Source organism: Lepus europaeus, chromosome X (genome assembly GCF_033115175.1).
Source record: "Lepus europaeus isolate LE1 chromosome X, mLepTim1.pri, whole genome shotgun sequence".
NCBI classification, from domain to species: domain Eukaryota; kingdom Metazoa; phylum Chordata; class Mammalia; order Lagomorpha; family Leporidae; genus Lepus; species Lepus europaeus.
This window is the reverse complement of record NC_084850.1, coordinates 9,414,867-9,439,586: the sequence shown is the minus strand read 5'-3', so window position 1 is coordinate 9,439,586 and position 24,720 is coordinate 9,414,867. Positions and strand designations below refer to the sequence as shown.

Here is a 24,720-nt window from a genome sequence, read left to right as displayed (position 1 = left end):
CTGCCAGGTAAACCAAGTTTTCACTCCCTTAACAAGTTTCCAGGAACCTGGACTTCTGGGTCCAACTCCATGTATGGCTCAGGGAGATCCACGCAAAGCAGCCACGTTTCTGAGAAGAGCAGTAAAAGCCTCCAGTCATACAGCGCTCGAAGAGCAGAGGTCACAGTATGTTCAATGAGGGAACACGAAAGCCCCTGAGAGCCCCGTGATTGTCCTCAGTGATGGTCCAAACTCTCCTCAAAACAGGAAGAACCCTGCTTGAGCGAAGTGCACTCCAGGGGGACCTCAAAGCTGACCCTGGTGCTGAGCCACCCGGGGAATGCTCTCACACTCCCTTCAGACACGTCCCTGGGGCTTCGGCACAGAACGCACCGCCACGCCGGTCTCCAGAGATCACCACGGAGATGCAGTGTGAAACGGGACGATAGCCACTGTCTATGCGCACTTACACTGCTGGGATACAGAAGAAGTTGTCACAAGCATAAATCACTGCACGACACTACAGAATGGGAGGCAGAGGGGAAGACACCACCCAGACACGCGTGGGTGCAGCCCCGCGCTCTGCTCAAGCACGCTCAGGCCTGCTGGCGGCCGCGCCACACTCCATCCTCAGATGTGCTCAGAGCTCGCTCTGCACAGCAACATCAGGCTGCAGATACACAACCCTCTCCACAGAACCCCAAGCCAGGCGCACTGCAGACCCTCTGTGGGAAGCAGCAGGAAGAGCCAACTGCCACCAACGAGTGGCCTGTGGCCTTGCCACCTGTGACATGCCAGCCCCTCTATCATTCAGGAATTGCGTAGTCCTTCCTCTAAAAATCTCAATATAAAAACTCTTCAATAAAAGTAAACTATTGTTGCAGTCACTATAATGGGTAGATGGTGCAATCCCATTAACCCGGCTGCTTGGGGATGACTCAAACCTTATTTTCTTGACCCGAATACAGCATAAAACCCAAACACACAGAAACAATGCCCTCCGAAAAACACACACAACAACAACTTGTCCAAACACTGCAAAGGTAAATCTGCATCAAACGCGGTAGCTGCGCTGACGTGCACACTCGTGTTTCCTTCCACTCTGCTCTGCTCACACAATGCCTCCCTGTGTTTCTTTAGGACACCTGAGAAAGGTAAGGCCTGAGAGACACCCTCTCTACCGCCAAGCTCGGAGCTGCTGCCGTCAGAGGTCCAGGATTCTCATGATGGCATTATGGTCGAACTTGAAACTCAAGAAGGCTCTGGAGGAAAACGGGAGCTTGCAGGGTCCGTTACAGGCCTGCACCCCGGTGTGTTCCAGCAGCGAGTCTTCACTGGAGCAGGACGCGTCACACACAGCATCTGTTTCAAAGTTATCCTGAAGTTTCCATGGATGCAGCTTCTTTTCACATGTCGTCAAGGGGCTCTGCTGCTTGGCTGGCTGGCTGTGGGCCCCGTTGGTCCTTCTCTTTGGATTAGGTGAGTCCTGATACTGTTTTCTGCCATTTCCACTCGAACTTGGATTCTTGGCTTTCAAGAGGTCTGAGAGCTCGGGCTGACCGCTGTGTGGCCTCTGGGGCAGGGGCTGCTGGGGCCTGACCCACTGGTCCCTAGGAGAGCCCTCGGGAAACAGCTGCTGACTGGGGCAGAACCTGGTTCGACTCAATTTTCCCACTGTGGGTTTAGCTGGTGTGCTGCCAGCTGAGGAGAATCCATTGTCACTGTCTGAAGAATCACCAAATCGTCGAGAAAGCCAGTCCCTTAATGGCCTGATAAAGGGAATAGCCATAAAAAATTTGTTAGGAGCCAAACCAAGTTTGGACTTTGGGGTCATATCATTTCTGTGACAGGGCACCTTCTCAATGGAGAACCACTCAATGTTCCGAATTTCTCTTCTGGTTTTTGGGTTAAACTTTGTGTCTTTAGGAATTCCTGGAATGATGTACAAACGAGCAAGCTGGTCGTTGATTCGAAGTTCAATGTAATCATCCTTACAAATGTAGTCTTTGATATCAAAGCCGGTTTCTTCAAAGACCTCTCGAGCAGCAGAGTCATGAGGGGCTTCTTCTTTATTGACTTTTCCTTTCGGAAATCCCCAGCCTGACTTCGCTAGGTACCCCTGAACCAGCAGCACCTGCAAAGATCGTCCAGGATGCTGCCTGGAATCTCCACCCGTTTGGTCTCCTTGATGAGGCCCCACAGCAGGAGCAGTGCATCCCGGCTCTGCGCGTCGGGCACCGAGGCTACGACACGGGGGCTGCGGCTCCACAGACGCGGGAGGAAGGGTGCTTTAGCAGATTTTAACAAATTGAAATCATACCATGTATCTTTTCTGACCAAATGGAATGAAATTGGAAATTAACAATCTAAGACTCTATAGAAAATATATAAACACATGGAGACTGAACAACATGCTACTGAATGAACAAATGGGTTATAGAAGAAATCAAAAGGGAAATTCAAAATTCCTGGAAATGAATGAAAATGAGAATACAACATATCAAAACTTATGAGATATAGCAAAAGCAGTATTAAGAGGGAAGTTTATAGCAATTGGTTGGTACCTACATGAAAAAATTGGAAAGACATTAAACAAATGAGCTTTCAATGCATCTCAAGGATCAAGAAAAATAACAACAAACAAAACCCAAATTTGTAGAAGAAAAAATAATTGCAATTAGAGAAGAAATAAAATTCAAACAAAAAATACAAAAGATCAATGAAATGTAGAGCTGTTTTTTGAAAAAATAAACAAAATTGATATACCACTGACACAACTAACCAAAAAAAGAAGAAGAACCAAATCAGTAAAATCAGAGATGAAAAAGGAGATGCAACAATGGAAACCACATAAATAAAAAGACTCATCAGGAATAGAAAAGCTAGAAGAAATGCATAGATGCTGGTACATAGTCTACCAAAATTGTAGCACACACACACTAAAAAACCTAGACAATCCAATAATGAGGACTGAGATTGAATCAGTAATATAGACCCTCCCAACAAAGAAAATCCCAGAACCAGATGGGTTCACTGCTGAAGTCTATAAAAATTTTTAAGATCTAATTTCCATTCTTCTCAAACTATGAAAAACAACTGAAAGGGAGGGAATCCTCTCAAACTTCTTCTAAAAAACCAGCATCACCTTAATTCCAAAGCCAGAAAAAGATACAGCATTCAAAGTGAACTATAGACCAATTTTGCTGATGAACGTAGATGCAAAAATCCTCAACAAAATACTAGCTAATTGATTCCAACAACAAATCAGAAAAATCATTAACCTGGACCATATGAGATTTATCCCTAGTAGGCAGGGATGGCTCAACATATAGAAATAAATAAATGTGATACATCACATTAAACAATAGAATAATTAACATTATATGATTATCTCAATAGGTGATATTGATTTGTTAAAATGCAATATCATTTCATGATGAAAACCTTAAGCAAATGGGGTATGGAGGGAACATTATTTAACACAACCAAGGCAATATACAACAAACCCATAACCAGAATCATATTGAAAGGGGACAAGTTGGAAGCATTTCCATTAAGACCCAGAACCAGAGAAGAATGCATATTTTCACCATTGCTATTCAATATAGTCCTGGAATTTTTAGCCAGAGCTATTAGACAAAAAAAAAAAAAGAAAAGAAAAGAAATCAATTGGCAAACTATGCAAATAATAATGTATGGATATCTAGAATATATAAAAAGATCAATAAAATCAACAACAAAAAATATATTTTAAAAATGGACAACAGATTTGAACAGGCATTTTTTAAGAAGAAACTCAAAAGACAAGAGAAACATGAAGAAATGCTCTGGATCACTAGCCATCAGGGAAATGTAAATAAAAACCACAATGAGGTTTCACCTCACCCCAGTTAGAAGGGCTCTCATGCAGAAATCAATAAACAATAAATGTTGGTGAGGATGTGGGAAAAACATTCCCTAATCTGCTGTTCGTGGGAATGCAAACTAGTACATCCACTATAGGAGACAGCATGGAGATTCCTCAGAGAACTGAAAATAGACATATCATATTACACAGCCATTCCACTCCTGGGAATTTACCCAAAGAAAATAAAATCAGCATATGAAAGAATTGCCTGGCTGGCGCCACGGCTCAACAGGCTAATCCTCCGCCTTGCAGCGCCGGCACACCAGGTTCTAGTCCCGGTTGGGGCGCCGGATTCTGTCCCGGTTGCCCCTCTTCCAGGCCAGCTCTCTGCTATGGCCCGGGAGTGCAGTGGAGGATGGCCCAAGTGCTTGGGCCCTGCACCCGCATGGGAGACCAGGAGAAGAACCTGGCTCCTGGCTTCGGATCAGCGGGATGCGCTGGCTGAAGCGGCCATTGGAGGGTGAACCAACGGCAAAAAGGAAGACCTTTCTCTCTGTTTCTCTCTCACACTATCCACTCTGCCTGTCAAAAAAAAAAAAAAAAGAAAGAAAGAAAGAATTGCCTGAACCCCCATGTTTATTGCAGTTCAATTCACTGTAGCTAGATACAGAATTAACCCAGGTGGCCATCAGCTGATGACCAGATAAAGAAATTGTGGTAAATATCTAGTATGAAATACTACTCAGCAATAAAAAAAAAGAATGAAATCCTGTGTTTTGCAATAAAATGGATGCAACTGGAAATCATTATACTTAGTGAAATATGCCAGTCTCAAAAAGACAAATACCATGTTTTCCCTGATCTGTGGCTATTAATAGAGTATAAAAATTGTAACATATAATTATTTGCATTTCAATCTTCATATAATTATTCTTGAGTATCAACGCTTGAGAAGAAGTAGTTTAAAGTCTAAATGAACTTAATGATTATCTTGTAGCCACCCAGGAAATATTTAGCTGTTACATTGTCATTGGTTCGGTTTCACTGAAAGAAATTATGAATGACTAATTGACAAAAAAACTGTCTATGAGTAATATGGGTATTTTCCCCTTCGATTATTGTCTATAGCCATTGTGTATATTCCCAGTAAACTAGCATCTTTTTGCTTTTTACTTGTTCAATTTCTTGTTCAACAAAGTATTAATCCTTTTTACTGTAATGTAAATTTAAAATGTGTTATCTCAAAAAATGAAAATAAAAGACAAAAAGAATGGTAGAAAGAAGGTGGGTGAGAAGAAAGAAGAGAGTATCATTATGATCCTAGTCTTGGATCTACAAATAATATTGAAACTGTTCAAATTAATTAAAATTAAAATAATAAATGAAAAAAGAAAGGAACCATGATAATTTAATCATTGGCTCTCAAGCTTAACTATCTATTACCATAAGGAAATAAATATGAAAATGCATACATAGAATAATATTCAGTAAAGTGTGCCTTATGTGATGTTGAGGGAAAAATGAAAAAACTCAATGTGCAACAACAGGGGATGGGCTAAATTAATTCTGGTTCATGTACAAAATGAGATGCTAAAGTTCTAAAAGTGATAAATATATGCAAATGTGTATATTTTTAAAGGTAGAACAATCAATTTTATTCTAATTTATTCTAAATCATATATTATTTTGGGTACATGCATGCATGAATATACTTGCATGCATGTGTATGCAGTTTCTCTGCCAAATACAATCACATTAAAATATCATTTTCTTTTTTCCTTTTTCTTTACAATTATATGGTTTTATTTCAGAAAGAATGGGAATGGGATTTTCAAACTTAATATTTCAAAAGATATTTTCCTACTAAAATTGATCACTTTTGTACTTACATGGAAAAACAGTGTATTACAAACCACTATGCTGTGTGGTTGCATTTTAATATATGAGGGTATTTCAAAAAATTCTTAGAAAATGCAATTAAAATCAGTTTGGTGCAAAATTTTTGAAAAGTATGTATAGATTTTTATGATATGTATTCCATGACATTTCTGGACATCCCTTGTACATGTGATGGCATTATGTAGATGGAAATATAAACACCTTCCAAAAGCACATGTAACCAAATGTAACCTTTGTTTTGATGATAGAATCAATAGTTATCTTTTCCCCTCTTTTTGTTTGCCTGTGTCTTGTAATTTTTCTATGTTAGACAAGTAAATCATAAACAATACTTCAAAAAATCTCTCAGATTCTAGAAAAGAAAAAAAAAGGGATGTTTTTAAATTTTCTGCCTGGATGACTTGTTGGAAGATAATGAAACCTTTTACTCTAGGGGACATATAAAATTTCTTTTGAATCAATCAGAAGGTTGAATATTATATGAATTAGACACCAATGAGACACTTGTCTATTTGGATACACTGTTTTTTTTTTTTAAGTATGTCTCTTGAAATATAGAATTCAACAAAGTTGTGGTTATTTTGTTTAATCTTGTTATAAGGCAAAATGAAGAGTTTGATTAAAAGTTTCAGAGGTGCTGAAAGTTTTGCATGCCTTTCTGTCAAGCTCTTTTATATGTATTCCCTTTGTAACTATCATGCCTAGAGTTCAAGGATACAACATTATGCTTTTACCACCAGAGTCATCCTGTACACTCCTTGCTGTGCATCTCCTGAGCATAATTAAGACAAGATAAGATTCTCCAAAGCATCTCAGCAAATACACATGAAAATTAAGGGAAAAGTGAAGAGGAATTAAGCAGTGTTTGTCCCAATAGCAAAGTTTTCCTTTCTGGCACAACTGGCTTGTTTCTCAAGTTCTCCACCATATCAGTTCTACTGACCTCCCATTCTGTTTTCTAAGCACCTGCAAACGTATATATGCTGGGCCCTGCTGCGCACTACAGAGGAGACTAGCTGCATGTGGTTATTTAAAGTTAAATTTCAATACATTCAAATTAAATAGAATTTTAAATTCAGTTCCTCAGTCACTCTAGGCTTATTTTTTTTATTAAACTTTTATTTAATGAATATAAATTTCCAAAGTATAGCTTATGGGTTACAATGGTTTCCCCCCTCCCATAACTTCCCTCCCGCCCGCAACCCTCCCCTTTCCTGCTCCCTTTCCCCTTCCATTCATGTAAAGATTCATTTTCAATTCTCTTTGTATACAGAAGATCAGTTTAGTATATATTAGGTAAAGATTTCAACATTTTGCCCATATAGCAACATAAAGTGAAAAAACTACCATTGGATTACTAATTATAGCATTAAATAGCAATGTACAGCACATTAAAGACAGAGATCCTACATAATTTTTTTTTTCAAATTAATTAATTTTCTATGCCATTTCCATTTTAACACCAGGTTGTTTTTTTTTTTTTCATTTCCAATTCTCTTTATATACAGAAGATCACTTCAGTATATAATTAGTAAAGACCTCATCAGTTTGTGCCCACACAGAAACGCAAAGTATAAAAATACTGTTTCAGTACTAGTTATAGCATCACTTCGCTTTAGACGACACATTAGGGACAGATCCCACATGGGGTGTAAGTACACAGTGACTCCTGTTGCTGATTTAACAATTTGACACTCCTGTTCATGGCGTCAGTAATCTCCCTAGGCTCTAGTCATGAGTTGCCACCCTAGGCTTATTTTAAGAGCCCAATTTAGTCAATTATAGCTAATGGCTACTACACTGGGCAGCACAGAACCTAAATATTGATTACCACAGAGAATTCTATGGGCAGCACTGAAACTAGGGCTCAATCAGGTGTTGACTAGATCCTCACACACACTGAAAACTCTTCCAGTTTTGATTTTTATAATCAAGATCATAGTTTTCTTCAAGATGATTTGATCAGTGCCAAGAATTATCTTGCCCTTCAGGTAAAACACTGCTTGCTACATGCATACTCTAGCTTTACCTAGGGTTCATTTTCTGGCCCTTAACAATGGAGTCACAAAAGTCACTTCCCCAAAGTTATCTGTTTCAGTAATAAGACTGTTCTCTCACCCTGGGTTACATTTAGAGGCTGAATGGCTCCCTGTGGAACAGAATTCCAGAAACAGGAGGATTTTATCATTCTAGTGGCACTGTAGGAAATTAGCTTAGGTGTTCGTTTATAGCTGAGTCATCCTGATATTTTGCATTATTTTTCTACACAAGTCAGGCTGCACATCCATTATTCTGCTATGATTGTGCAGTCTATCAACTTCCTGTGATCCTTTCTCAGATTTTTGCATAATATGGAGATTTCCCACTAGCCATTGCCTGGGTAATTGGAACTCTTCTGCAACTTTTAAGGCTGCAGCTACTGAACAGATCATCTTTCCAGCCTCTTGGTTTACAGTCCTCACCAAATTTATAAGTATGAATTATTCCACACAGTGTCACTTTGGGGAGAATATTTTGCACTAGGTATAGAGAATTTTCTTTAATGACTCATCCTTTCTCGTGGTTTTCTTTACCTCCCACACACCTGTGGTGCTAGTTAGAAACAAAACCATCTAGATAGGTTTCTTACACCCTTAAAATGGCCCCACTGAGTCAGAGATTCAGGTGCTCCTGGGTGATGGCTTTCAGACATTTTAAGTGCCACATGTAGCACATGTATACTTAAACACAAACTCACAAATAAAACAATAGTGGCAACCTTATGCCATCCCTTACTTGACGCAAAGCAATCAGAATATTCCACGTTATTTTTTTTTCATATTAGAATTGCTTTTTAAAATCTCATCTCCAGGTAATGAACTGCAAACTGTTATAATATATTGGTCTGGACAGTGATGATTGCAAGATAAAAGAATCTTAATATAAAGTAGCCTAGCTGAATGCAGTATATTTTTAAAAGCTTTGGAGTGTTCATAAAAATGGAGAGAAGTTAACAAACAAGCATCCAGAAGAAACTAACCAGACCACTCTGGATCTAGAAACAGGGATTTGACCATTGTCAGAACTGTCTCTTTATCTCTCCTTCTTACTCTGTTTCCCTTCATCTCATTCCACATTTCCCCATGTCTCATCTTTGTTTCTGTGTATGGACTTTTCATCTATGAAACCAGATATATGACTTCCAAGCAAGTTAGAAAATTCTCAGAGGAAAAAAAAATGTCTTCAATTGGATTACTTAGGATACATACCCTCTCCTCAAACTGTGGCTCCTCCACTGTGGCTTGCTTAGTAGGGCCATAGAAAGACCTGGAGGGGCCCACACTGTGGTGCAGTAGATAAAGCCCCAGCATGCAGTGCTGGCATCCCATATGGCTACTGGTTCAATTCCCAGCTGCTCCACTTCTGATCCAGCTCCCTGCTAATGCACCTGGGAAAGCAGCATAGGATGACCCATTCTTTCCACTGGGATCTCACTCGCAGAGATCTTTTGTTTAGGTTTTTGTTTTTGTTTTTGTTTTTTGCCAGAGTGTCTTGGCTTTCCGTGCCTAAAATACTCTCATGGGCTTTTTAGCGGGATCCGAATGCCTTAATGGCTGATTCTGAGGCCAGAGTGCTGTTTAGGACATCTGCCATGCTATGAGTCTGCTGTGTATCCTGCCTCCCATGTTGGATCATTCTCTGCTTTTTAATTCTATCAGTTAGTATTCGCAGACACTAGTCTTGTTTGTGTGATCCCTTTGACTCTTAATCCTATCATTATGATCAATTATGAATTGAAACTGATCACTTTGACTACTGAGATGGCATTGGTACATGCCACCTTCATGGGATTAAATTGGAATACCCTGGAAATTTTCTAACTCTACCATTTGGGGCAAGTCCGATTGAGCATGCCCCAAATTGTACATCTTCTTCCTCTCTTATTCTCACTCTTATATTTAACAGGGATCACTTTTCAGTTAAATTTCAACACCTAAGAATAATTGTGTATTAATTGCAGAGTTCAACCAATAGTATTAAGTAGAACCAAAAAAAAAAATACTAAAAGGGATAAAGTATTAAGTTGTTCCTCGACAGTCAGGACAAGGGCTGATCAAGTCATTGTTTCTCATAGTGTCCATTTCACTTCAACAGGTTTCCTTTTTGGTGCTCGGTTAGTTGTCACCAATCAGGGAGAACATATGATATTTGTCCCTTTGGGACTGTGTGGGGCATGAGCACGGCCAGGCCAGGCCAGGCCAGGCCCGGGGGCTCCGCATGCGCAGCTGCTCCAGGGTGCCCCCGCCCAAGCTGCGCGGAATGAAGCCACGCGGAGCCAAGTAAGATGGCGCCCAGAGGAAGTAAGATGGGCGGAATCCAAAGTTGTTTACCACTAAAACTAACTGGCTGCGCAACATCAGGGGAGGTAACAAAACTAGTAGCAAGTGTATAGACATATGGCTAGTCCTATAGAAATCCCCCCATAAGGTGATTTTTTAAGTGATTGGTTGGTCCTTAGCCCTGCCCCAATGACTCTGCAGTTTTGTGTTATAAAAGGTACTATTATGCAAAAGGTAAATGAGTCCTTGCAACTAGACTTGGCTCCCCGCTGCTTCTGATTGTCTCCGGGACCAGGAGGCTGGGGAACGGGCGAGCGGCGCACTTGCCTTTCCTCGGACCCAGTCCATCCTTGTACGGGTGGACTAAGACCCAACAGGACTGGCTTATTTTACTCAGCATGATGTTTTCCAGATTCCTCCATTTTGTTGCAAACGACCAGATTTCATTTCTTTTACTGCTGTATAGTATTCTATAGAGTACATATCCCATAATTTCTTTAGCCAGTCTTCTGTTGATGGGCATTTAGGTTGATTGTATGTCTTAGCTATTGTGAATTGAGCTGCAATAAACATTGAGGTACAGACAGCTCTTTTATTTGGGGACTGGCTTATTTCACTAAGTGTAACATTTTCCAATTGCATCCATTTTGCTGCAAACAACAAGATTTAATTTTTTTTTTACCATTGTGTAGCAGTAGTCCATGGTATACATATCCCATAATTTTTTTATCCAGTCATCAGTTGATGGGCATCTGGGTTCATTCCATATCCCAGCTATGGTAAATTGAGCTGCAATAAATATGGGGGTCTGCTCTTTCAGTGAATGCCCAGAGGCATGAGCTACATGTGGCCTGGGAGGAGCTCTGTTCAGAGCTCCAGAGTGGAAGGAATGTCCAAGGTCACATCCATGTTGGGTGTGGTAAATCTTTTATTAGAGGGAGGGGTTTGATAAGCTCTCTTGGCAATGTCTCCCGCTCACCTCCTCTCCTCCAAGGCAAACAATGTCTGGATACTAGTCCCAGTGGGTGAAATATTCATCCAGAGCCACACAAAGGATCTGTGCAGTCCTCAGTGTGAGCATAGACCTCCCAGCAATGTCTCTCCCCAGGCAATCAGTGAGCCCCGAGCATGTGGAGCCACTGCCCAAAGACCCAGTCACATCTTATCAATTTATTAAATCAATAGATATTTATTTGGTGCCTAGTATGTTCCTGGTACTGTCTTAAGAGCTTGAGGGTACAGCCATGAACAAGACCCTTGTCACTTAGATTCTAGGTGAATATGTGTGGGGCAGATAATCAAAATATGGAGTGACCACCCCAGGATCTCAGCTGAAGAAGTACTGTCTTTAGATAGTACTTACTTCATTGGCATTCCTCACAGCTTAAGGGTACTCCTAGTTTAGGAACAATTCAATTGGTACGCTAAATCATTAGTATAAGCATAGAATATTAGGGTAGATAAAGGAACAAGGACTGATTTCCTTGTTTTCACACTGGAATCTGTACCAGAAGATAAGTAGCTGAGTGTAGTTTATTTGCCTAGACCAGGTGGAAAAGGTCACCACAGCCCTGGAAGGAATGCAGAGGAACAAAACTGGGGTACCTCAGAATGGATCTGAGGCCTTGCAGCTTGGAAAGCTAGCACCTGGACAAAGGCCTTTCACCTCCGGGGATGTTGTTCTCAGGATAACAAGTTCAAATAACTCTTCTGCCCAGAGGTTCTACTCCCATCCACCTTTTGGGTCTGTCAGTGATTGTGCCAGTCTGATTTAGATCTGCACAGAGAATACTGTCTTTAACTAAATAGTAATTTGGCCTGATGTCAGCAAGAATGTCTGGCAGAAAATTGCAGGAAAAAAATGGCAGGGCTAGTCAGAGAGGTGTTGCTCCTAACTTGGAGACGATCCCTCTGCACCCCCATCAACCCAGGCACTTTTCTACAATCCCTTGTCTTTGTTTTTTCTTTCATGATGCACCTTCCCCTCTTAGTCCTGGAAACCTGCTGCACAGGTCACAACATTTGGCCTCTAGATTCTAAAGTGCTTGAGGCTAGGGAGTTATGTCTACTTAATATATATATGTATGTTTGAGGCTTAGGGGATTACCTGGCCCTTAGTAAATATTCAATAAATGTTCACCAAGTGAGTGAATTAATCTATGGAGATTGTAAAATGCTTTTAAAAAGATTTATTTATTTATTTATTTGAAAGGCAGAGAGAGAGAGAGAGAGAGAGAGATCTTCTATCTGCTGGTTCACTCCCCAAATGGCTGCAGTGGCTGGAGCTTGGCCGATCTGAAGCCAGGAGCCAGGAGCTTCTTCCAGATCTTCCACATGGGTGCAGGCACCCAGGCGCTTGGGCCATCTTCTACTGCTTTCACAGGCCATAGCAGAGAGCTGGATTGGACGCTGAATAGCCACGACTCAAATTGGCACCCATATGGGATGCCAGCATTGCAGGCGGCAGCTTTACCTGCTAAGCCACATCACTGGCCCCAAGAGATTGCATAATTGTGACATTTGTTCGTACTGTATTTACAGTAAGCCAGCCCACTAGTGGAAAACAAAAAAAATTAATCAAACAAGCAATTAATTGTTCAGGGATGTAAGTGAAGAGAGTTAAGAATTTTATAGTAGGGGGCCAGTGCCATGGTGCAGTAGGTTAATCCTCTGTCTGCGGTGCCAACATCCCATATATGTTTCAGTTCTAGTCCTGGTTGCTCCTCTTCCAGTCCAGCTCTTTGCTATGGCCTGGGGAAGCAGTAAAAGATGGCCCAAGTCCTTGGGCCCCTGCACCCACGTGGGAGACCTGGAAGAAGCTCCTGGCTCCTGGCTTTGGATCTGTGCAGCTCCAGTTGTTGCGGCCAATTGGGGAGTGAACCAGCAGATGGAAGACCTCTCTCTCTGTCTCTCCCTCTCACTGTCTGTAACTCTACCTCTCAAATAAAAATAAAATAATAAAAAAAATTTATAGTCAAACTATGATAAATTACATTTTTATCTGTATCCAACAAATTGACTTTGTTGTGCCCAAAAATGCTAGTTATTTTAGTATCATGTCAAGTTGGCTTCATAACAACAAACAAAAAATATGCTAGAGATGTTAGACGGCTTTATGAAACAGGCCAAGATATCAGAGTACCTCATTTCTTAGCAAGGCCAGCTCCAAATCATGCATTTGAGGTGTTTTTTTTTCAATCATTGCTAATATAATCTAGTTAATATTCTCCATTTTTTTCCTCCTTGATTCTTGAAATGGATTGTTGTAATATTTTTAGCCTTGTTAAATCCAGGCTATTTCCCAAGGAAAAACCAGAGTAGCCATTTGATAGCTATAGAGTCCCTCTGTTGTCCCTGCTCAATTATTTGAACATTTTACAAATTAAAAAAAAATGACATGTAAAGGAAACATTTTTCTTATACTGCTTTTCAAGTATTATTACAATGTTTATTGTTGTGTTTGTTAATGGAAATAATCAATTAATTTTTATCAGAGACTATATTAGATCTACCAGGCTCCACCTACCCCCACACATTCCTTTGTCCTATAAAATCAGGAGAATTAGGAGGCTGGCCTCAAAATGAATTAAGATGATTCACCTGGAAAGAGAGTACTGCCATATGCTGATGTCTGACACACCAAAGACACAGAAGCCTGGGATCCAGGAATAGCGGAGTATATAAAGTTGGAAAGTGTGTGGTCCTCATGACTGGTCTTTGTTTGCTCAGGACTGCTAGAAATAGGTCTCCTACCAATTGTGAGTTCAGATAGCTGAGAACACCAGCCCTGATTCTTGTCACTTCCCTGCTGCCTACCTCTGTTACTAGAGACTGCACCTGAGTCTTACTATTCCTTCCTTATACTCAACTTTCCCAATCAAGTCTTCTGCCATTGTAAACTTTATATTGTTAAAACTTTTATTCCCAGTATTACTCTCTGCATGTTTGACTCCCTTGGTTCATGACCTCTACTTAGAATTTAACTAAACTTTAATATTGTCATAGGTCTTTTGTGTAGAATTTCTGAATTCTAACACCTAAGGAAATAAAAGGCTGCCAATTCCACCAAGGAACGTCGCCCTCCTTCTTGTTCCCCTGGGTCAGCTCTGCATTCTACTCCTCTACATCCCCTCACTCTAAGCAATTTTTTTGGAGGGGGATCATTTCTGACTTCTTGACCATATTATTACCCTTTCTTTCAATTGATATTAGGTAGAATGTTTTCCTTGTGATCAGCATTTTTATATAAAGATATAAGACTCAAAAAGTAAAAATAACAAAAAAGGACTATCTAATGCCACATAGTAATCTAACAACACATCAGACTTCCTTTGTTCTGAACTTCTTCCTTCAACTCCATTTCATCACATGCTGGTGTTTCTGTTTTGTATCAGAAATACCCACAACAGTGAAAGATGCATTAAGCTGTATTATGAATTCTTAAATGATATTTGCAAATAAAAATATTTATTTAACACAAAAATTTAAACCAATTTGAATTTAAAATTTACTTCGAACTATGTGAACTATGTGACAATTTCTAAGTTGTATTTCCAGATTTTTGCCAATCTATGTAAAAACACTGCAGCCTATTGCCTTTAATTAAACTCAGACTACTGCCTAACCTCTGTATCTCATGAGATCAGTCAGGTGAAGTTCTTTTCTGCTGTACAAAAATAATTCAGTGGAAACTTAGAAAAGCAAAGAGGAAGAACAAGGAGAAAAGGAACTGTGGAAAAGAGATTCAAAATTTTTTGTGTATAAGACAGAATCTTAGTAATGAAATCAGATTCCTCAATACCTAAAATTGATGAATTCAAAATGTTTGATACAGAACATAAATTTTATCTTCTAGAAATATATATATAAGAGGCAGTCTCAGGGAAGAGTTAGGGAGAAAACAGCAGAGGAAACTCTACATAAATTGGAGGAACACAGTAGACCTATGTGGAGGACAAGAACATGCACAACTTAGGACCCCAGCAGCCTAGAGCCTCCATACCAGCACTGGAGAGTAAGCTGAGACCAGACTGCAGCAGCACAATGCACTGGTGAAAAAGCTGACCACTGGTGTCAAGCTCCACCCCCATCCTATGGGATTCACTGCTCCTGCTTCCCTGCCCGCCCTCAGGCAAAGTTTTAAAAGGTCCTGTTCCTGAACGTGCTCTCTTGGTTCTTCTCTCCTGCGCTATCTCCTCTCTCAGCTCATCTCTCTATCTTCTCTCCTCTGTCTCTCTCTCTTATACTCTCTTTTCCCTTCGCTGCCCCTTCACTCAGGTCTGTAGGGTGTTCCCCAATAAACCCTTTCCCTTAAAAAAAAAAGTTGTACTTTGGAAATTTATATTTATTAAATAAAAGCTAAAAAAAAAAGAAAGAAACTGTTCCAATGTCAGTGAGGCGAGGAAAAAAAAAAAGAAAGAAAACACTGAGACTGCATGGGAGGACTCAGGGTGTGTTTGGGACATTGGGAAGTCACTGTGGGAGGCTCCACATGATCAGGGCTCCCTGGTTACCTGACAAGGGACATTGCTGGGGAATCTGGGCTTACACTGAGGACTGCACAGTTCCTTTGTGAGCTCCTTGTGGCAGAATGGACAAATAATATACTCAGTGGGGCTAGCACTCAAGCACTGCTTTCCTTCGAGGAGAGGAGCTCAGTTGAGTCCATGCCAAGAGACAAGAACAAATCTCTCCTCTGACAAAAAAAAAAAGGAGATTTATTATGCCAAACCTGGGTGTGTCACCTCAGACACACCCTTCACCCTAGAGCATTGAACAAAGCTCCTTGGACATACCACCACACAACTCTTGTTATTCCCTGAAAGCAGACACTCCACTAATCCACTCAGAGATAGTCTAAAGATAAAAGCTGCAACAGCAGGAAAAAAAAGAAACCAATGAGTATCTCAACAAATGCCAAATAACAAATGCACCAATTCAAGAAACAAGAATAAGGAAGATAACATGACACCCTCAAAAGAACACTACACTTCAAAACTAGATTGTGAATATGATGAGATTGAAGAAATACCAGAAATAGAATTCAAACCATTGATCATAGGATTACTTAGAAGTAATCAGAAGCAAATGCACAAACTAATGAAACCTATACATGACATGAAAGAAAATTTCTTCCATGGACTTGAGATCATAAAGAGAAATCAAAATGAAATCTTGGCAATGAAGAATTCAATAGAACAAATAAAAAATAGCGAAAAGCCTTAATAGCAGAATTGGTGAAGCAGAAGAAAGAATAACCAACTTAGATGACAAAGCACAGAAATTATACAGTCAGACCAAACACAAGAAGAAGAAATTAGAAAACTAAACAACACTGTTGGGAATTCATAGGATACTATCAAATGACTAAAAAGACAGGTTCTAGAGTTCCTGAAGCTGTGGAAAGAGAGAAAGAATTAGAAGGCCTTTTTAGTGAAATAACAACAGAAAATTAACCCAATTTGGACAAAATAAACTTTAACACAAAAACTGTTAAAAGCGACAAAGAAAGACACTATGTAATGATTAAGGGATCAATTCATAAGGAAAATGTGACTATTATAAACTTATATGCGCTTAATTACAGGACACTTGGCTTTTTAAAACAAACGTTAAGGGATCTAAAGGGAGACATGGACTCAAATAAAATACTAATGGGAGATGGCAATACCCCACTTTCAGCAATAGACAGATGATCATACAGAAAATCAGCAAGGAAACAGCAGAATTAATCGACACTATAAAACAAATGGACCTAACAGATACCTACAGAACTTTCCATTCTACAGTTGCAGAACACACATTCTTCTCACCTTGCATGGAACCTTTTCTAGGATTGACTGCATGCTAGGCCATAAAGCAAGTATCACCAAATTCAAAAAAATCAAAATCATACCATGATCTTCTCAGACCACAATGCAATGAAGCTGGAAATCAGCAACTCAGGAATCTCTAGAGCAAAGCAAACATTTGGAAACTGAAAAACATGCTCCTGAATTAAGAGTTGTTCATAAAAGTAATCAAAAGAGAAATCAAAAAATTTCTGGAAACAAATGAAAATGAGACTACAACATACCAAAGCTTATGGGACACAGAAAAAGCAGTGTTAAGAGGAAAGTTTATAGCAATTGGTGCCTACATCAAGAAACTGGAAAGGCACTAAATAAATGAGCTATCAATACATCTCAAGGACCTTGAAAAACAATAGCAAAACAAATCCAAAACTAGTTAAGAGGAAAAAATAATTAAAATTAGAGCAGAATTCACCAAAATTGAAACAAAAAAATACAAAAGATCAGCAAAATGAAGATATGGTGTTTTGAAAAAATAAAGAAAATTGACACACCATTGGCCCAACTAACGAAAAAAGATAGAGAAGACCCAGATCAATAAAATTAGAGATGAAAAAGGAAATGTAACAACAGACACCACAGAAATAAAAAGAATCATCATAAATTACCACAAAGAGCTGTATGCGAACAAACTGGGAAACCTCGAAGAAATGGCTAGATTCCTGGACACATACAACCTACCCAAATTGAACCATGAGATATAGAAAACCTAAACATGCCCATTATGAAGATGGAAATTGAATCAGTAATAAAGATCCTCCAACCAAAGAAAATCCCAGGACCAGAAGGATTCACTGCTGAACTCTAACAGACATTTAAAGAAGAATTAACTCTACTTATTCTCAAGTTATTCAAAACAATTGAAAGGGAGGGAATCCTCCCAAATTCTTTCTATGAAGCTAGCATCACCTTAATTTCTAAACTTGGGAAACATGCCACAGAGAAAGAAAACTGCAGACCAATTTCCTTGATGAACACAGAAGCAAAAGTCCTCAACAAAGTGCTGGCCAATCAAATCCAACAATGCATCAGAAAAATCATTCAATCTGACCTAGTGGGATTTATCCCTGATATTCAAGGATGGTTCAACATTCACAAATCAATCAATGTGATACATTACATTAACTAACTGCAGAACCAAAACCATATGATTCTCTCAATAGATGCAGAGAAAGCATTTTATAAAATACAACACCCTTTCATGATGAAAACTCTAATCAAAAAGAGTATAAAGGAATATTCCTCAACACAATCAATGCAATTTATGACAAACCCACAGCCAGTGTCCTATTGAATGGGGATAGGGTGGAAGCATTCCCACTGAGATCTGGAACCAGAAAAGGATGTCCACTCTTGCCATTGCTATTCAATACAATCCTGGAAGTTTTAGCCAGAGCCATCAGGCAAGAAAAAGAAATCAAAGGGATTCAAATTGAAAAAGAGAAAGTCAAAGTATCTCTATTTGCAGAAGACATGATTCTAAATATAGGGGATATGAAAGACTCCACCAAAAGACTATTGAAACTCATAGAAGAGTTTGGTAAAGTAGCAGCATATAAAATCAACACACAAAAATCAACAGCCTTTGTATACACAGACAATGTCATCGCTGAGAAAGAACTGCTAAGATCTAACCTATTCACAATAGCTCCAAAATGAATCAAATACCTTGGAATAAATTAAACCAAGGATGTCAAAGAAATAGAAGAAGATACAAAAAATGGAAAAATCTTCCATGTTCATGGATTAGAAGAATCAATATCTTAAAATGTCCATTCTTTTGAAAGCAATTTACAGATTCAATGTGATACCATCAAAATACCAAAGACATTGTTCTCAGATCTAGAACCAATGATGCTGAAATTCATATGGCAACACTGAAGACCTCGAATACCTAAAGCAACCTTATACAACAAAAACAAAGCCTGAAGCATCACAATACCAAATTTCAGACATACCACAAGGCAGTTATAATAAAAAAAAAACTGGGTAATTGTATAAAAACAGATGAATAAACCAGTGGAACAGAATGGAAACCACAGAAATAAAATCTAGCATCTGCAACCAACTTATATTTGACCAAGGAGCTAAAACCAATCCTTGGAGCAAGGACAGTCTCTTCAACAAATGGTGCTGGGAAAACTGAATTTCCCCATGAAGAAGTATGAAGCAGGAGCCTTATCTTATACCTTGCACAAAAATCCATTCAAAATGGATTAAAGGCCCAAATCTATGACCTGATACCATCAAATTATTAGAGAACATTGGGGAAACCCTAAAAGAAATTGGCACAGGCAAAGATTTCTTGAAAAGATACCACAGGCAGAGGCAATTAAAGCTAAATTTAACAAATGGAATTACATCAAATTGAGAAGCTTCTGTACTGCAAAAGATATAATCAGGAAAGTGAAGAGGTAACCAACAGAATGAAAGAAATTATTTGTAAACTGTGCAACTGATAAAGGATTATTAACCAGAATATATGAAGAGAATAAGAAACTCTGCAACAACCAAACATACAACACAGTGAAGAAATGGGCAAAGGACTTAAACAAATATTTTTCAAAAGAAGAAATCCAAATCTCCAGTAGAAACATGAAAAATGTTTAGGATCACTAGCCGTCAGGGAAATGCAAATCAAAACCACAATGAGGTTCCACCACACCCAAGTTAGAATGGCTTTCATACAGAAATCAACAAACAAATAATGCTAGTGAAGATGTGGGGAAAAAGGTACCCTGATCCACTGTTGGTGGGAATGTAAGCTGGCAAAACCACTGTGAAAAACAGTATGCAGATACCTCAGAAATCTGAATATAGCCCTATCATATGACCTAGCCATCCCACTCCTGGGAAATCACCCAAGAGAAATGAAATCAGCAAATCAAAGATTTATCTGTACCCCCATGTTTATTGCAGCTCAACTTGCAATAGCTAAAACATGGAATCAACCTAAATGCCTTTCAACTTAAAACTGGTTAAAGAAATTATGGGGTATATACTCTATGGAATACTACACAATGGTTAAAAAAATTGAAATCTGGTCATTTTCAAAAAAATGGATGAATCTGGAAAACATCACACTTAGTGAAATAAGCCAGTCCTAAAGGGACAAATACCATATGTTCTCCCTGATAACTAATAGAGCACCTAAAAGGAAATCTGTAGAAGTGAAATTGACACTTTAAGAAGCAGTGACTTGAAAAGCCCTCTTCTTGACTGTTGAGCAACAGTTTTTTGTTTCTTTCTTTTCTTCTTAGAGAATGGGACTGGGAATGGGAGAGGGAGGAGGAGGTGGGATTGGAGTGGTGGTGGGAGGGCAAGTATGATGGAAAGAATCACTATATTCCTAAAGTTGTACTTATGAAATTTTTACTCATTAAATAAGATTCCTTTGGAAAAAAGAAATTTACATTAGATTAGAAAAGTGATATGTATGAAAAGTTCAATTTTCATCAATTCAATTAACCACATATTAAACACCTGTCATATAGTAGGCAAAGGATATAGCAGTGAAAAAACACTCTGCTTTCATGAAGTTTACATTTTAGTAGAAACAGCCAAACAAAAATGAAATTATAGGGGGAAGTAATAGTGTTACTAAGGAATGAAAAATAGAGGAGAGGGCTATTCAGGGACATGAAGGTATATTTTATTTCACATGCTGAGAGAAGACTTCACTGACTGATATTTGAACTGACATTTGAATGAAGTGAGAACCCAACACGTGCAGATTTAGGAATTGTGGAAGGCAGATAATGTTCCCAGAGATGTCCACATCTTAATCCCCAAAACCTGAGATTATAGAACCTGATCTGGCAAAAGGGACTTTCCATATGTGATTAAGTTGAAAGTCATGAGATGAGATTATTTTATGTTATCGAAGTGGATCTAATGTGATCACAAGTATACCTGTACATGGAAGAGGGAGGCAGAAATGTGGGTCATAGAGATATTTAAAGATGTTCTGGGGCTGGCACTGTGGCATAGCAGGTTAAAGCCCTGGCCTGAAACGCTGGCATCCCACATGGGTGCCAGTTCTAGTCCTGGTTGCTCCTCTTCCGATCTTGCTCTTTTCTATGGCCTGGGAAAGCAGTAGAAGATGGCCCAAGTCCTTGGGCCCCTGCACCCACATGGGGGACCCAGAAGAATCTCCTGGTTCCTGGCTTCAGATAGGCACAGCTCTACCCATTGCAGCCATCTGAGGAGTGAACCAGAAAGGCCTCTCTATCTGTCTTTACCTCTCTCTGTAACTGTCTTTCAAATAAAGAAAATAAGTCTTTTAAGAAAATATATATTCTGTTGTAGGTTTTGTAGATAGAGCGAAGGGACAACAAGCCCTGTCTGGAATCTGGAAAAGTCAATGAAATAAATTATTTCCTGGAGCCTTGGTGGGGAATGTAACCCTACTGACATCTAAGTTTTAGCGCAAGGAGATCCGTTTCAAAATTCTAACCTCCAGATCTATAAGATAAAAGATTTATTTTGCTTTAAATGAATAAGTGCCTAGTGATTGATTGTAGCCTTGATAGGAAACTCATACAGGAGATGATTTTCTAAACAAAGAGAACAGTAAGTGAAATGGGCTGGAGACATGAACACACTTAGTATGTTTGAGTGAAAGCAAGGAGATGACCAGAGCCCAGTGAGCAGAGAAATGAGGAGAATGAAGGTAGTTTGAGAGAAAACACTGGTGAGATCAGGTAGGGATTTCAGGCAATGGTAAGTTCCTTGAGTTAAGTTCCTGGACAACAAAGGAAACCATTAAATGATTTGGGCTGGAATGATTCAATAGAATGGCTGGAAGAATTGCTAATTTTGGTGATTGTAGGATTCATAGGAGTTTATAAAATAGAATGTCACATATAAGAGGACATCATGAATGACAGTGGTTGCAGGCTACTCGTGGGAGATTCTGAGATGGCATTACATCAGTTTATATTGAGAAATAGTGTAAAAAGACCGTTAACTTGATAAATATTGATTAATTGTACCTCATTAAAATTTAAAACTTTCACTCTATGAAAGATTTTGCCAAGATAGTGAAAAGACAAGCTATCAAGTGACAGAAAATATTTGTAAACCATGTATCTGAACAAAGACTAATGTCTAGACTATATAAAGAATTCTCAAAACTAAGCAATATTGGGGCCGGTACTGTGGTGTAGTGAGTTAAGCCTCTGCCTGCAGTGCCTGCATCCCATATGGGTGTAGGTTCAAGCCCCAGCTGCTCCACTTCCAATCCAGCTCTCTGCTGTTGCCTGGGAGGAGCAGTGGAAGATGGCCCAAGTGCTTAGGCCCCTGCACCAGCATGGGAGACCCAGAGGAGGCTCCTAGCTCCTGGCTTTGGATCAACCCAGCTGCAGCTGTTGTGGCCACTTTGGGAGTGAACCAGCTGATTGATGACCTCTCTCTTTCTCACTACCTATGCCTCACTGTAACTCTGCCTTTCAAATAAGTAAATAAATCTTTAAAAAAAAAACTAAGCAATAGAAAAACAAGCAATACAATTTTAAAAATGCACAAAATCCTAAAATTATATTTACCAAAGATGATTTGTAAATAACATGTAAGCATATGAACAGATACTTAAGATTATTAATTAAAGAAAATTCAGATGAAAATTATGATGCAATATTACTATGAACGTCTCATATTTTAAAGATTATTTATCTTTTTGAAATCCAGAGTTACAGAAAGAAAAGGAGAAACACAGAGAGAGGTCTTGCATTTGCTGATTCACTCCCCAAGCAATTGTCCAGGTCTCCCATATATGTTTGGAGGCTCAAGTGCTTAGGCCATCTTCTGCTGTTTTTCCAGGTGCATTAGCAGGGAGCCAGATTGGAAGGGAATCAGCTAGGTCTCAAACTGGTGCCAGCATGGGATGCTGACATCATAAGCGATGGCATTACCTATTACACAACAATGTTGCCTTCACCATGGCTAAATTTTTGAAAAATAAAATTAGCTGAAAGTATGCCATTGTAAAAATTAAAAGAAAATGAAAGAAGGAGGATGGAGGGTAGGAGTGTGGGCAGAAGGTAAGGTAGGGTAGGAGCTATCATTATACTCTTAAATCTGTATGTATGAAATATATGTTATTTTAAAAATAACAGCTAAAAAATAGTGACACCACCAAATGATGGTGAGGATGTGGAGAAACTGGATCACCCATACATTTCTGGTGGAAGTATAAAATTATACAACCATATTGGAAAACAGGTTGTCAGTTTCTTTAAATACAAAACACAGAAGTATTCTGTGACTCAGCAACTGCACTCTTGGGCATTTATCTCAAAGAAATGAAAACCTATGTTCACACAGAAACCTATACACAAATGTTTTAGCAGCTTTATTTTTTAGCATCAGGGAACTGAAAACAATAAAGATATCTGTTGGGGCCAGTGGCCCTGGCCCGACATGAGATGCAGCAGGCTGAGGCTGTCCCTTATCTAATCCTGTTTCCAAGACTTTTCGTCCCATATTCCTGCAGGCAGGATGTGACTTCTGATGAAGGTTTATGATGTTCTTTGCTCTATCTGCAGAGCTTGTACCCTGATCATTGCTACTTTGTAAACTTGCTCTGTTCCTGTGCTATGCATGATTGCACACAATGAATGTTATCTGTATGGGGTCTGGGGTATATAACCTTGTCTTTCTGTGTGCTCGGGGCTGGAGACTGAAGGGTTTCTTTAGGGAGACTGCCTCCAGTCCCTCATCGCCGGGCCCCCTACTTTGGCTTGGAATGCGATGAGGCAATAAACGTGGTGATGAATTGACTGAGTGCTGCGTGTCTCCATGTGGTTTGTTGGGTGGCCTCCGACAGATATCCTTTAACAGATGAATGGCTTTTTAAAAAAATCTATGATGCAATCATAACATGGGATAATTCTCAGGAATAAAAACAAGTGATGCATGCAACAACATGATCTACAGATCTACAGAGAAAATGCTGAGAGAAAAAAGCCAATCACCAAGGGTTACATGCTGTATGATTAGGTTTATATAGCATTCTTGAAATAATAGTTACAAAAATTGAGAACAGATTAGTAGTTGCCAGGGATTAAAGAGAGTGTGGAGGGAAGTGAATATGGCTATAAATTGACAACCTGGAAGGCCCTGTTGTGGTGAAAATACTCTGTGCCTTGACTATGGTGGTGATGGCACATATCGACATGTGTGATAAAATTGTATAGAGTCAACACACACACACGTAAAACCAAACTAGACAAAATCCGAATAAACTTGATGGATTACATCAATATCTTCTTTCTATTTGGGATATAGTGGTACAGTTATATAAGATTTTTTAGTAATTTTTAAAATTTTTGTTAATATAAATAGAACAGATTTCATATATATTATAGGTACAGTTCTAAGAAAATTACCATATTTCCCTCACTCCCCCTTCTCCCTTCTTCTTTAATTTTTGCAAAGACAGAATTTTAATACACTCTATTATCACAGGTTTAATTCACTGCTAACCACAATACTCAACAACTAAAACATTTGATGACCACAGTTCCACAGGAGTAAAGACAGGGATAAAAATAATAATCATATCACTTGATGTCCATTTTATTCCCATACCTTTTTTGTATTCTATATTAACTATCAAACATCAGAGAAAACATATATTTATTGTGTTGAGACTGGCTTATTTCACTAAGCATGGTGACTTCCAGTTGCATCCATTTGGTTGCAAGAAGCAGGATTTCATTCATTTTTATGGCTGAGTAGTATTCCATAGTGTGTATGTATCACATTTTCTTTATCCAGTCATCAGTTGATGGGCATCTTGGGATGGTTCCATATCTAAGCTATT

The 24,720-nt window shown here is 39.1% G+C and overlaps 1 protein-coding gene across 1 annotated transcript; it reads right to left on the bottom strand.

Annotated features, from left to right (window-relative positions):
• Window positions 1-1,107: 1,107 nt before the first annotated feature.
• On the bottom strand, window positions 1,108-11,412 carry LOC133753709 (m7GpppN-mRNA hydrolase-like). Its single transcript, XM_062184393.1, has 2 exons — window positions 11,408-11,412; window positions 1,108-2,267 (listed from the first exon to the last, which is right to left on the bottom strand). Exons 1-2 carry the CDS (start codon window positions 11,410-11,412, stop codon window positions 1,184-1,186), a joined length of 1,089 nt encoding a protein of 362 aa, XP_062040377.1. The 3' UTR covers window positions 1,108-1,183.
• Between the last annotated feature and the right edge of the window lie 13,308 nt (window positions 11,413-24,720).